At 44.1% G+C, this 13,573-nt stretch overlaps 1 protein-coding gene across 1 annotated transcript in view; it reads right to left on the minus strand.

Annotated features, from left to right (window-relative positions):
* Window positions 1-13,573, minus strand: part of CDR2 (cerebellar degeneration related protein 2) — a 19,328-nt gene continuing 5,755 nt past the window's right edge. Inside the window, exons 2-5 of the mRNA XM_075565416.1 lie at window positions 12,215-12,327; window positions 10,172-10,320; window positions 7,310-7,474; window positions 1-3,203 (exon numbers count right to left, since the gene is read on the minus strand). Coding sequence (XP_075421531.1) covers window positions 2,363-3,203; window positions 7,310-7,474; window positions 10,172-10,320; window positions 12,215-12,327 — 1,268 coding nt within the window. The 3' untranslated portion in view covers window positions 1-2,362. The remainder of the gene's footprint in view (window positions 3,204-7,309; window positions 7,475-10,171; window positions 10,321-12,214; window positions 12,328-13,573) is intronic.

The raw sequence follows: 13,573 nt of genomic DNA on the forward strand, positions 1-13,573 counted from the left end.
CGTTAAGTTAAGGGGCCCGGAAAATGTATTTGCCCGGAGGCCTGCGCACGTCTACCTACGCCACTGTAGCATATAAAAGTTACCACAGACAATGTACAGTCCATTTGGTCATTGGCTCTGTAACGCTAGATACACATTTAATTTTCCTTGAATAGTATTGCAGTAAAATATAGGATCTGTCATATGCCCACTTATTGATTGGAGATGGTCATCTGCAGAGAGGGTGCAATGCCAACACTGGAAACAATGTCTCATTCTTCCACACAATTCTCACTCATTGTAAACCGATGGCCCTGGTAAAATGTACTAAATCACTTTTGTATGTGAAATAAACAACTCTCTCATGCAACGTCACGAGTTGTTCCTCTTGCTACCTTCAGATTATTTCCAGTGTCTCCCCGTTTTCTCCATGGTGTCTGCTTTAGAACCTGATGTTGGTTTTACAATGCAAAGCAGAGACCCGCACAACTTGGGCAGAGCTCACACACTCCGCTTGCTTGTGAGAGTGTGCGCTCTTACCTTGCTGCGGAGTTGGAGCAGAAGTGATCCCTGCTTAAAATGCTGTCAGCAATGCGAATGTGTCACGAACCTGGTTCGCCCTCATTGGCTGAACCAGCTCACGTGACACTGAAGTCACACGGCAATGCGTGAAAAGACAAAATTGTCTCTTCAAAATTGCGGTCGTGCCAGCGCGCTCCATCGTGCACACGGAGCGCCCTCACAGGCAATAGCCAATTTGAGGTTGAGGCGCACATAAGTGCAGGCTGTATAATCTCAGCCTTAGTTTTACAGGCGTATAATGTAGCCAACGTTTAGAGAACGGGGCAATCCAGACATACTTATCATATAGCACTGATATATTCAGTGCCTCACATAAGTGCTTACAGGGCATAAGAACCATTTACCGTGATCTAAAACAAAGATAAAGGGATATACAACCAAAACAAACCCCTAAATCATTTCTGTGAGTATAGTGTAAATATTCCCACCAGTGATTCAAATGATAAACTAAAACCCCCTGCCACGGGCACCAACCCCCTGCCACGGGCAGAAAAACAAACAAAAATAAGTTGTTATCCTGCTCCATGTGAACAAACCGTAAAAAATACATATGTTAGCGCCAGTACATTAGATATTAAATGCTCACACGATTTTTTTTTTAATTTAATAGTTATACACATAGCCACTTTAGGAACAGCATTTTGTGGATAAATAAAGGCCTACATTACTACATATGCTGTACCCTTCCCCTCCTTTACCAGACATACTGTTTTCACGTTCTTCCTCCCAATACTTGCTGCTATCACTTTGAAATTTACCTTTTCAAACCTTTAACCAATTAAACAACATCCTGTATTTGCTTCCTAGCCTCAATATCCGTTAGAAAAAAAAAAAAACAAGAATTTGGTTGACAATACAATTCATTTGGTAAATAAGTTCTGCCTGTTAATTGTTATTTTACCTACAGTAGTTTAGATTTTTTTCATTTATTAGGTAGGGAACAAATACACAATTTCCAACCTATTTCATAGTGAGAATACGGTTCCATTCTTGTTTCGCAACTATAATGGTTCTGCATTGGGACCCCAAAAACCTGTATTCAAAAAGGACAACTAAAAAAAAAAAAAAATAACACGTGGGTTTAGGAATGTGCAATTAAAGGAGGTTAGCCAATCTCAAGCTAAGGAGATTTGTTGGTTTAAACCAGACTGAAAAATTACTATTATGAAATGAAACTGAAGAATGAGAGAGAAACATTGTACATTGATGTAACCTAATTCACAGTACATTTCTCCCCCCCCCCCCAAAAAAAAATATACAGTAGCTCCCTACATGTTTCTATGTAAAGTCAACAGTTCTACATCCATATTAGTAAACAGAAGTATTACTTGACATCTTAAGACTCCTAAATTCAACCCTACATTTTCATGCATAAATATTTCATATTTAGATCGGTGCTTTGCACCCAATAAATCATGCTGTATTTAAATAAGAAAAATACATAGTCGCACCAAGACAGTGCTTGTTGTATGGCCTGTTGCCAAGCTGAAAGGTGCATTCACTCGCATGCAAGTATACAACCCCGTATGAAAGCATTTCGCTGCCTTTTGGCACTGAAGGGGTTAACGTTTTCCTGAGAGAAACCATCATACTAATTTTGGTAGGTCACATTTTAAGATGACAACAGAACTGGCCTGGGCACTTCTAGGCTAATGAGGTAGCCTGTGGTCGACTGTGCAAAGTGTTAAATATTATTAAAGAACTAATATTTAGGGGAGAAAAGGGAATCAAATTGTGACAATGAGCTGATGGCCTCCATATGCGAGTGAATGCATCTTATTGACTTATTGGAAGGGTAGTTCTAGCTACTTGCAGCATTTGAAAGATGTTTGTATTTTGTTCTTTGCTCGCTGATATCTTCTTTGGTTTTGTTAATGCAGCTAAATATTTCCTGGAAGAGCACCTTGTATTCTGGCTGCTGAGTTACAGGCGAGCCAGTCTCGTGTTGGACAGATTCTAGGGAGCCTGGGTGAGAATTCCCACCGGAGAGATACTTAGGAGACTTAGTCTGAACACCCTTGTGGTTGAAGCAGTCTTCATCCATCGGACACCTTTGGAGCAGCGCCTCGTACTTAACTTTCAAAGCACTGTATTGAGCATCCACCTCATTCAGCAAAGAAATGCCTCTTTGCTTTACTATCTCGGTCCTCCTAATACAGGTTTCTTCATGGCCATTCAGAGTGGACTCTGTCACAACACTGGACAGGAGGATCTCACTGTTGCTTCTTTTTAGAAGCTTTTTGCCCACCGGCAGAATTACAGTTGCCTCTTGATAAGAATCCTTGGCTCCGGGTTCCTTGAAAGAAATGTAGAAGGACTCTGGTACTAGCTTGTCAACATTGCTCGCAAACATGCTCTCCGTCCGGCATATTTGACGCATTTCAACCACCTCGGCCTCCAGCTCTTCCACCCGTTCTTGGTATAAAGCCCTCTCTCCGAGGACCTGCTCCAGCTCAGAGTTCTCTTTAAGTATCTGGTTGTATTCGTCTTCTAGGTTCTCTCTTCTCTTATGTTCAAGGCTTAGCTGTGCTTCCAGCATTGTCAAGGTCTTCTTCAGGCTACCATTCTCCTCCTCAAGGAGACCCGGCTGAGATTGCAGTGAAGTAATCTTCTCCGCGAAAACGTGATCATAAACAAAATACCTGCGGAGAGCCACCAGAGGGAAAATACTTCATATTTATACACCCAAGGCAATTTATATAGCTGATGTGATGGTGCAAAACGTGACTTAAACATCCTAGAGAACATCACTAGAGAGTCCTTTTATACAAATTACAATTTGGATATTATTCCATCCACAGACACTAGGTCTCACAGTTTTGTGAGTTAGTCCTATCCGATTGGAGTAAAGCTGTTTGGGGAACTAGATCACCGCAATAGAAATTCTGCCAGGTGTATTAATATTATGGATCACTGCAGTTATTACCCAGGAATTCCCATAAAATGTATTGACCGCTTATTAGGTTGCTCTGGAGGTTGGCAATGCACAATGTCAACACAGCACACATTGGAAGTAGGGGGCCACTTTCATACAAACTTATAGTTTATGGGCGCTGGATGAGGTCAAGGATCTCTACATCACAGTTTGTTTTGAGGGGAGTCTGCAACCGAGACCATGAAGTGATGTGACGTTTCAGACACGTACGTACACACACCTTTTCTAATTCCTATAGCAGTGTTTTTTAACCATGGCTCCCATGGCATGCCTAAATGGTTCCCTGTAGTTTTTGGGTCATTTAAAAAAAATTGTATGTCTGTCTTTATATAGCGCCATTAATGTACATAGCGCTTCACAGTCGTAATACACGTGACAATCATAAATAAATACAAATAACAGATCATGGAAAGAAGCGCTTCAGACAAAAGTATCATTTAGGAAAGAGTCCCTGCTCTGAAGAGCTTACAATTTAATTGGTAGGAGGAACATACAGAGACAGTAGGAGGGCATACTGGTAAGTGCGTCTGCAGGGGGCCAAGCTTTATGTATCAGGTGTGTAGTATTAGCCACAGAGCTACTCATATGCTTCGTTAAGCAGGTGGGTCTAAAAAGGTGGGTAGAGAGGGTGCTAGTCGGGTATTGAGGGGAAGGGCATTCCAGTGGGGAAGTCGGTGTGAGGTTTAAGGCGGGAGAGGGCTTTAGATACAAAGGGGGTAGAGATCCTTGATCGTGTAAAGCTTTACAAGTGAGGAGAAGAATGGAGTGTGAGATGCGGGATTTGATAGGAAGCCAGGAGAGGGGTTTCAGCAGGGGAGGCGCTGACACAGATTTAGGAAAGTGTAGAGTGATTCTGGAAGCAACCTTTAGGATAAATTGTAGGGGAGACAGGAAGGCCGGACAGCAGGAGGTTACAGTAATCGAGACGGGAGAGAATGAGGGCCTGAGTCAGAGTTTTAGTAGTCGAACAACACAGGAAAGGGCGTAACTTTGTAATATTGCAGAGGAAAAAGCAACAGGTTTTAGATATGTTTTGAATGCGAGAGGAGAATGTGAGAGGCATCGTGCTTGCGCTACCGGGTGAATTATCGTACTTCCAACAGTAATGTGGGAGGAGCTAGTAGGGCCAGGTTTGGGAGGAAGTAGTATAAGGAGCTCTGTTTTTGCCATGTTAAATTTAAGTCGGCGGAGAGCCACCAGGATGATATCGTAGAGACATTCAGAAACTTTGGTCTGTACAGCAGGCGTAAGGTCAGGGGTCAAAGTAAAAATTTGTGTGTCGTGAGCATAGAGGTGATATTTGAACCCAAGAGATGTGATTAGGTCACCTAGAGAGAGTGTGTACAGAGGAGAGGTCCTAGGACAGTGCCCTGGGGAACCCACACAGAGAGGTCTATGGAGGAGGTGTTGGCAGAAGAGACGCTGAAAGTACGATGGGAGAGGTAGGAGGAGATCCAGGATAAAGCTTTGTTACGAATGCCAAGAGTATGGAGAATGTGAAGGAGAAGAGGGTGGTCCACAGTATCAAATGCTGCAGAGAGGTCGAGTAATATGAGCAGAGTGTAATGACCTCTGTCTTTGGCAGCATGAAGGTCGTCTGTTATTTTAGTGAGGGCTGTTTCAGTGGAGTGAGCAGTGCGGAAGCCAGATTGTAGAGGGTCTAGGAGAGAATAGGTGTTGAGAAAATGGAGCAAGCGAGAGAATACAAGACGTTCAAGGAGTTTAGAGGCAAAAGGCAGGAGGGAGACAGGTCGATAGTTAGAAAGACAGGTGGGGTCAAGCTTGTTGTTTTTGAGTAATGGTATGACTGTTGCATGTTTGAAGGAGGAGGGAAAGGTACCAGAGTAGAGGGAGAAGTTAAAATGTGTGTGAGCATAGGGATTATAGTAGGAGCAAGAGGTTTTAGGAGATGGGAGCGAATGGGGTCAAGAGGGCAAGTAGTAGACGGAGAAGAGGAGAGCAGCAGTGCCACATCCTCCTCTGTGACAGTGGAAAAACAGTCAAGAAAGGCAGGAGGAGCGTTATGAAGAGGTGTAGGATGGGAGGAGGAAACAGAGGGGATGTTCTGATGTATGGATTCCACCTTTTCCTTAAAATAGTCAGCGAAGTCCTGAGCGGAGATGGAGGAAGAAAAGGCAGCTGAGGATGGTCTGAGTAGGGAGTTAAAGACAGAAGAGTCGGCGTGGGTTAGACTTGTGCATGTTGATTAGTGAAGAAATGTATGTTAGTTTAGCCTGAGAGGGCAGAATTGAAACAGGATAGCATAGATTTGTAGTGCAGGAAGTCTGCAAGAGTGTGAGATTTCCTCCAGAGGCGTTCAGAGGAACGAGTGCAGGAACGCAGCATGCGTGTGTGGGAATTTAGCCAGGGTCTGGGGTTAGAAGGACGAGAACGGCAGAGAGAATGCAGGGCATGTAGATCATGAGAGGAGGACAGGGCAAAGTTGTAGTTCATGATCTGGTTGTCAGGGTCTGGAGCAGAGCTGAGGAGAGGGAGGAGCGTAAAGTGGAAACAAAAGCTGGTAGGTTAATAGAACACAGGTCTCTGCAAAAACGAGGGGGAGATGGAGATGGGGAGAAGCGAGAGAGAGAAAATGAGATGAGGTGATGGTCAGAGAGAGGAAGGGGGGAAATGGAGAAATCAGGGAGAGAAAAGTGTAGTGAAAACCAGGTCTAGGTAGTGACCATCCTTGTGGGTGCTGGCTGCAGTCCACTGTTGAAGGCCAAAAGAAGAGGTTAGAGAGAGAAAGCGGGAAGCCCAAGGGAGAGAGGGGTCATCAATGTGGCAATTGAAGTCCCCAAGGAGAAGAACAGGGGAGTCTGAGGAAAGAAAGAAAGAGAGCCAGGATTCAAAGTGAGAGGAAAAAGGCAGAAAGGGAATGAGTAGGTAGGTGGGCGAGAGATGACCACCACGTGGACAGGGAGAGGAGAGAAGATCTGGACAGTGTGAGTCTCAAAGGAGGGAAAAGCAAGAGAGGGAGAAATAGGAAGGGTTCGGTAACGACAGAATAGAGAGGAGGAGCCCCACGCCTCCACCCCTGCCATCAGGTAGCAGATTGTGGGAGAAAGCAAGGCCACTATAAGAGAGGGCAGCTTCCAGAGCAGAGTCAGACTGAGTGAGCCAGGTCTCAGTTATAGCAAATAGGAGCAGAGAGTGAGAAAGAAGTAATGCACAGAGAGGAACTTGTTAGAAAGGGAGCGAGCATTCCAAAGGGCACAGGAGAATGGGAGAGAGGATGAGATGAGGAGTATGAGGTTAGAGGGGTTCAGACCAGAAGGAGTAGAATTTGCATGTGGAGGCGAGGACGAGAGCATGTAGAAATAAGGCAGGGACCAGGATTGGGAGAGATATCCCCAGAAGCAAGGAGGAGAAGCATGGAAAGAAAGAATGTGTGAGGCTGATTTGCAGGGGTGTGTTTTAGTGCAGGGGATATAGCTGTGTAGTGACAGAGGGCGCAGGTAAGAAAGGAGTTCATGTGAACTGAGAAGTGGTGAAGGAAGGAGAGATGGAGATATATGAATAGATTTAGAGACATACTGAGGCTGATGGAAAGGAAGTGCATAATTTGAGAAGAAGTGAGGTCACAGAAAATATAAAGAGTAAAGGTGGCATCAAAGCAATAGTTAAGTGTTGAGGTGTGCAGTCTGGGATAGATTATGTCCTTTCAATGCGTCTGATCTCAGACGCGCTATTAGAGAGGGTTGGGGGTTCCTCAGAATTTCACATAGGGTTCCTTAACCAAAAAAAGGTTGGAGACCTCTACCCTATAGCAGCATACGTTTTACTTGTAGTGCTAAGGAGTCACGGACTTACTTGCGCAGGTCATACAGCTCCTTCAGACAGGACACACTGTGTGTTGATCTGGATTGTTCAAACCTCTCACGACTGCGACACACGCGCCCTGGTTTCTTCAGCTCTTCCACCTGCCTCTGAAGGTCATCAATGTGAACCTGCAGGCTTTCGATCGTCTCGGTCAAGCTAAACAGGGCAGGTGCATTGAATATTATTTACTTCCAGTCACTCATGGATCTGATTATTAAAGATAAGCCATGGACCTGGTATTTATAGACAGACACACACACACACACACACACACACACTGGAAGTTGTGTTCTTACAGAACAATATAAGGTTATCTACAGCTGCACTAATCTATTTTCATCTTACCTAAAAAGATGTACCTAAGATAGGGCACAGAAAGATCCCTTTTGGTGCGGGGGAGGAGACTCAGACAGAGCCGCCGCGGGTCCGCAGCTCTGCCTGGGGTGGGGGGAGTCAGGAGGGAGGGGGCAGGACACAGAAAGAGAAACACAGATACACTGACACACACACACACACACACATACACACGCACACTGACTGACACATACACACGCACAGACTGACACACATACACACGCACACTGACTGACACACATACACTCACTGACCGACACAGAGAGAGAGAGACATACACTGACACACACAAACACACATTGACTGACACACACACACACTGACTGACACACATGCACACACTGACCGACACACATGCACACACTGACCGACACACATGCACACACTGACCGACACACATGCACACACTGACCGACACACATGCACACACTGACCGACACACATGCACACACTGACCGACACACATGCACACACTGACCGACACACATGCACACACTGACCGACACACATGCACACACAAACACACATACATACTCTCTGACTGACACACATACATACTCTCTGACTGACACACATACATAGTCACTGACTGACACATGTGTGCCGAGCACGCGCGTTATAAGTCAATTTCTGTGACAAAAGTCAAAGAAGTTTCACTTACTATGCGCGTGCACAGCACACACAGCTTTTTTTTTTTAAATGAATTTAGTTGTATGAAATGTTACAGGCTGTGAGCCATATGTTGATTTCACTTAAATGTCTTCCATGTCTAGCGTGTATGGCTGGGCACGTGTCACGTTTGTGATGGAAAAATCGTATGTTTCTTTTTCCCAAGGAGAGGGGTAAATCTGAAGCAGGGTTGGTATAACTGAGTAGGAAGTTTCCTTAGAGGTGTGATACTCTATATCAGGGGTGGGGAACCTTTTTTCTGCCAAGGGCCATTTGGATATTTATAACATCGTTTGCGGGCCATACAGACACACAGAATCCTGCCCCCCCTACCTCTGGTAGTTGCTGCTGCTGCTGGGGTAAGTGCGGGGGCAACTGCTGGAGAAGCATGGGGGAAGTGCGGGGAATGCGGCGGGGACTGCTGCGGGGGAAGTACGGTGGCTGCTGGGGATCATGTAGGGCTGCCGGCGCCTCACACCACCTCCTCCCGATCGGGCACGCGGCGGCCATTTTTTTAAAAATTAGCGCGACCCCAGTTATAGCAGTTGCCTTAGCAGGGCCAGACCAAATGATTTCCAGGGCCTTATACGGCCCTTGGGCCTGACGTTCCCCACCCCTGCTCTATATGTATTCAGCAAAGGTTCGTACCTCTAATCATAACGGTAAGTGGCTGGGGATATTTTTAACCCTTTATATGCTAGGCTCCTGCTCACTATGTCTCCAAGCATTGTTACGTGTCTGTTAGAGTGTAATGATATATCTTGGAGGAGACAAGGGAAGGAGGTAGGGATAAAATGACCCTTAGTCAATGATCCCCCCAAAAAAACATAGTTTAGGTTTTGTTTGTATCAGCGTGCTGTGGGTTTGTTGTATATAGCCGTGTGTGTGTGCTCCGTAAAGTCAAACTATCTGCGCATGCTCTGCAGTTTATAAGCAAATGTCCTGTTCACTCTTGCCAGGAAAAAGAATAAACCTGTAAACGGAGTAGGTATGCTTATTATGTGAGGGTGTATTTCTGTATATGATGTTATGGGGCTATGAGCCATATGCTTTCTGTGCCTCACGCGTTTAGGCTAAGCGTGTGTCCCACTTGTATTGGAAAAAAGTAATTTCCAGGGAGAGAGGTAAGTCGTGAAGCAAGATAAATATGCTAGGGTAGGATAATTCCTTGTAAATGTGATTTCCTATATATTCAGCAGAAGTTTATGCTACTAAGCAGTAGGTTTGCAGTATTTTAGCTAGTGTATGGCTGAATAAACAAAGTCTGCTCCTTCTATACAGGGATATTTTCCTTCAGCCATATTAAAAGCAGGTCGTCTGCCTGCTATAACCACATTGAACTCTCCTACTGCCCTTTGCTTCAGAATATATGCGTGCGTGCGCACATGCATCAAATAGATCAACAGTGAACACGCATAATATGAGCCGCACGTACTGAGGTAACGTTAAAATTCAAACAAATTAATTAAATAATTGTCGGCTAAGACCCGACGTACGGTACGTTTCGTCGCTATCTGCGACTTCTTCCGGGGAGGGCGTATCTGCGTCCCTGTCGGCCCCTTTATACGTTGTTGTTGCCGTGGCAACCGGAGGACGCCAAATTATGCCGAGTCAGTGAGTGGTGGTGCATAGGTACTGCACCGTGTAATTGCAATGAAGTTTGTTATGATTAGTCTGTTCTGACCCTATTGTGTGCTGTATAAAGTATACACAGTTATCACATGGTGTGGATAGAATAAACAAGAAGTCCACAAGTTTAACATGGATAATTTAATCCACTGAGGATTCTGAGCAAGGTCTCTCTGTACCATTATTCTATTTTCATCTTACCCAGTTATCTTCTGCTGTGACATCCGACTCTCCACTACGAGCTTCTGATTGGCTCCCTCCAGGTCTCGGGCTGTGAAATCCAGCTGTTCGTACACTTTGGCATGCTGCTCGTTCATCTGGCGCAGGAGGCTCACCTGCTTGGTGAGGTACTGCAAAACGTACAAATGAGGGCACTAAAAATACAGCAACAAGACTACTTGCACATGGAAAACTCATTCGCCTGGGGGTTGTGTCCTGTACACTTTGGAAATAATATTGCTGCTTTTAGTGCCATTACTTTGAGTAAATATAGACCCACACCCTTTTGACTCATGGAACATCTTACAGTTTGGTTTAGAGGGGGCACACTGTGTTCCACTGGCACGGAATGATTTTCAATTTGGAACATAAGTTTGCCCAACTTTACACCAAACAGTCTTTGGTTGTGGTTTGTTGTGGAAAAACTCAGTCCACACGTATTCTTTTAGGTAAAAACAATCTGTTGCAAAAACATTATTGCAGCAGCTGCTTGCATGAGTACATAAACATAACAAATCAAGACGTGTCTGATTTAACACAAAGGCACACTGCTCTCTAGGCTCTAAGTAAGCTAACTTATACCAGAAGAAGGGGCGTGCATACATAATATCCCAATGTCAGCTCATATTACTTCATTGGACATCTTACTTTTCTTTATCTAGTTTTTCTTGCGGTTACTTGGTTATACATTTTGCAATATATTTTAGCAGATTAAGCAAAAAGAAAAAATCAGGTGCTAAACTAACTCATCCTTCAAAGGCCGACAGCTGGTACATCTCTGACTCTAAAAAGGGGGAGTTAGTAGATAAGCGAGGGGCCCAGCTAAACAAAGAAATTACAGTTTCAGCATTAAGGAATGTTTGAAGGAAAGAAAACACACAAAGACACACACACACACACAAAGCATGACTGTTATAGTTATGGAAAACAAAAAAGCATTGTTATAGCTATGCGTAGAAATAATGTTAAACTATTATTTTTCCATAGGTTACCCTCTACAATTGGTAGAAGAGGGTAAATGAGAAGTAGACCATAGGGGTCTTTATCATGTACTGGGGATGGGTGCCAACAAATGTTTGATATTTTATGCAAGTAGACAAATCGAGTACAAACCGTAGTTATGAGCCTTATATTGATTGCAGCATGCTTATTTTAGGCAGTACGGAAATAATTAAACGACCAAGTCTAGTTACATACAATCGGCTTATCATCGAAATCACCATCAACGCATTATCAAGTAACTTTTAAAGGCGTTTTTAATAGCCCAGTTCAAGAAGTTCTGACTTCTGTCATGGCTAAAAATGTAATATCAATCAAGCAATAATATATGCATCGAACTGCAGCATAATATATGCACTGTTAAAAGGATGATCCAATTCGTTTAAATTGCAAGCGATTCAGGGTGACATTTTACTGTGCATCCCCTAAAGTACTCTATAAAGGATCAATGAACACAGCATAGCAATACACCAACAACAAAATGACCCATTTACTGGATGGTGGCAAAACAGAAACAGAATCTCTAGGTTAGATCAAAACTGTGTTCTGATCAGAAGATTAACCCCTTGTGTACTGCAGATCATTAACACCTCAATCAATAAAACAGGCGTGTCTAATTAGACCATTTAGAAGTCTTTGGTTGCTTTATATGTGCCTGGCTTTGTACAAGGAGATGGATTTGTCACAAAGTATGGATTAACCTGGAGGAGCGCAATATGACCCGTTTCCGATTACCTCCTTCTAATGAGCTTCAGAACAGGAGAACACCGCCAGAAGGGATTCGCGGGGTTATAAAACCGCTGGGGGATGCAACTAGAATTAGGACCGTAAAGCCAAACTGGCTGTTTTGAATCGCACACCTATAAAATCAGCATAATGATACATAGAGCGACATGGGCTGTGGGTGTCCAACTGGCTTAACCTCCATGTAAAGAAGGAGGTGTGAAAGGCATCTTTCCTTTCCCTGGCGCTGTGTTTGACTACTCCTGCACGTCCCAATCCCAAGGGAAATACACAGGCGCCTACTTCAATTTCCTGGCACTGCTCCTGGTTGGTGCTGTACATCTGCTGCACGGACTCCTCTAGCTCGTTGTTGCGATCCAACAGCGTCTTCCCCAGCTCAGCGGCAAGCTGCAGATCTGCAAAGATACACGGAATACATCCATTACTCAAACCAGCCAGGTGTACGTATGGAAACGGATTTCAGTTCTCCGGGTTTATCTTTTTGTAAAATAAGGTTGTTTGTTTCCGATTTGTATATTATCTGAAGCTAAACCATAAAACCGGAATATGACCCCAAAAGTTTTGCTCCACAACACCTCAAGGTTCAATTAAAGAGAACACAATCTGGAACAGAAGGACCTGGGTACGGTTACATGAATCTTTCTGTGAAATATTGCATTGCAAGAGGTTAAATGCATTTAAACGTGGGGAATGAGCGTTGGCGGGGGAGAGCTTTTGTCAATCCGGTATTAAACATTGTGAGCTGAGCCGTATACGTTTTGGTGAAATAAAGCCAATGATCATTTGGATCTGCTAATATAAATCTGGGTATGGATGTACATTTCTAGCATACTTTCTTCCGTTTAATCAGCCCTACCCTCCTCCAGATTGAACACACACACACACTATTGTTCACTCTGAATAAACCAGAACTATTCATTTGCTAATTACACCTAAATTCACACAGCCGGTTACTGCTAAAGTCCATAATATAAAAGGCCAACTGGGTAAATTATCAGAAAAGGCCGTTTATGTTGCTCCTGTTTTGTGTGTGCATATAACAGGCCTGATCAGTTCTCCCGGGGCCTGGGACTCCAGCTTGGACCTGGAGCATGGCAGACTTGAAGGGCGACAGTGAGGAGGGAAGGGAATAGGGCCAAAATTGGAAAATTGGTAAGGGGTGGGGGAGGATGAGATTACCCGGTAACGGAGGACCTGGTTTGGTCAGGCTTTAGTCTGCACAGATAGGGAGCCAGTGGGAAGGTAGCTGTCCTCTGCCGGGCCCTGGGCAGCTGTCACCAATAGCCCTCACCCCGTTCTAGATACAGTTTGGGTCACACCGAGTCGGGTGCGGTCGGATATATACGTGTAGTATTGCACAATAAAGTTACAGTTTTAAAAGAGTACAGTAGTTGGTTTCCAGTTATACAGAACTGTATTTTCCAGTTACAAATTAAGCCTAATAATAATAATATACTTTATGGGCTACAATCTTATCATTAGTCCACGTTTCAGACAATCTTACATTATCTACAGTTCACCAATAACCAAGTCTGAAACCACTGGAGTAGATAAAAATGGAGCATAGTTATGTGATAAGGAGCATGCAGATGCTTTGTCCCTATTAGCAAAGTCTGGTTTAACTGGGGATGTTTCCTTTCA

Source organism: Ascaphus truei, chromosome 11 (assembly GCF_040206685.1).
Source record: "Ascaphus truei isolate aAscTru1 chromosome 11, aAscTru1.hap1, whole genome shotgun sequence".
Taxonomy (NCBI): Eukaryota; Metazoa; Chordata; class Amphibia; order Anura; family Ascaphidae; genus Ascaphus; species Ascaphus truei.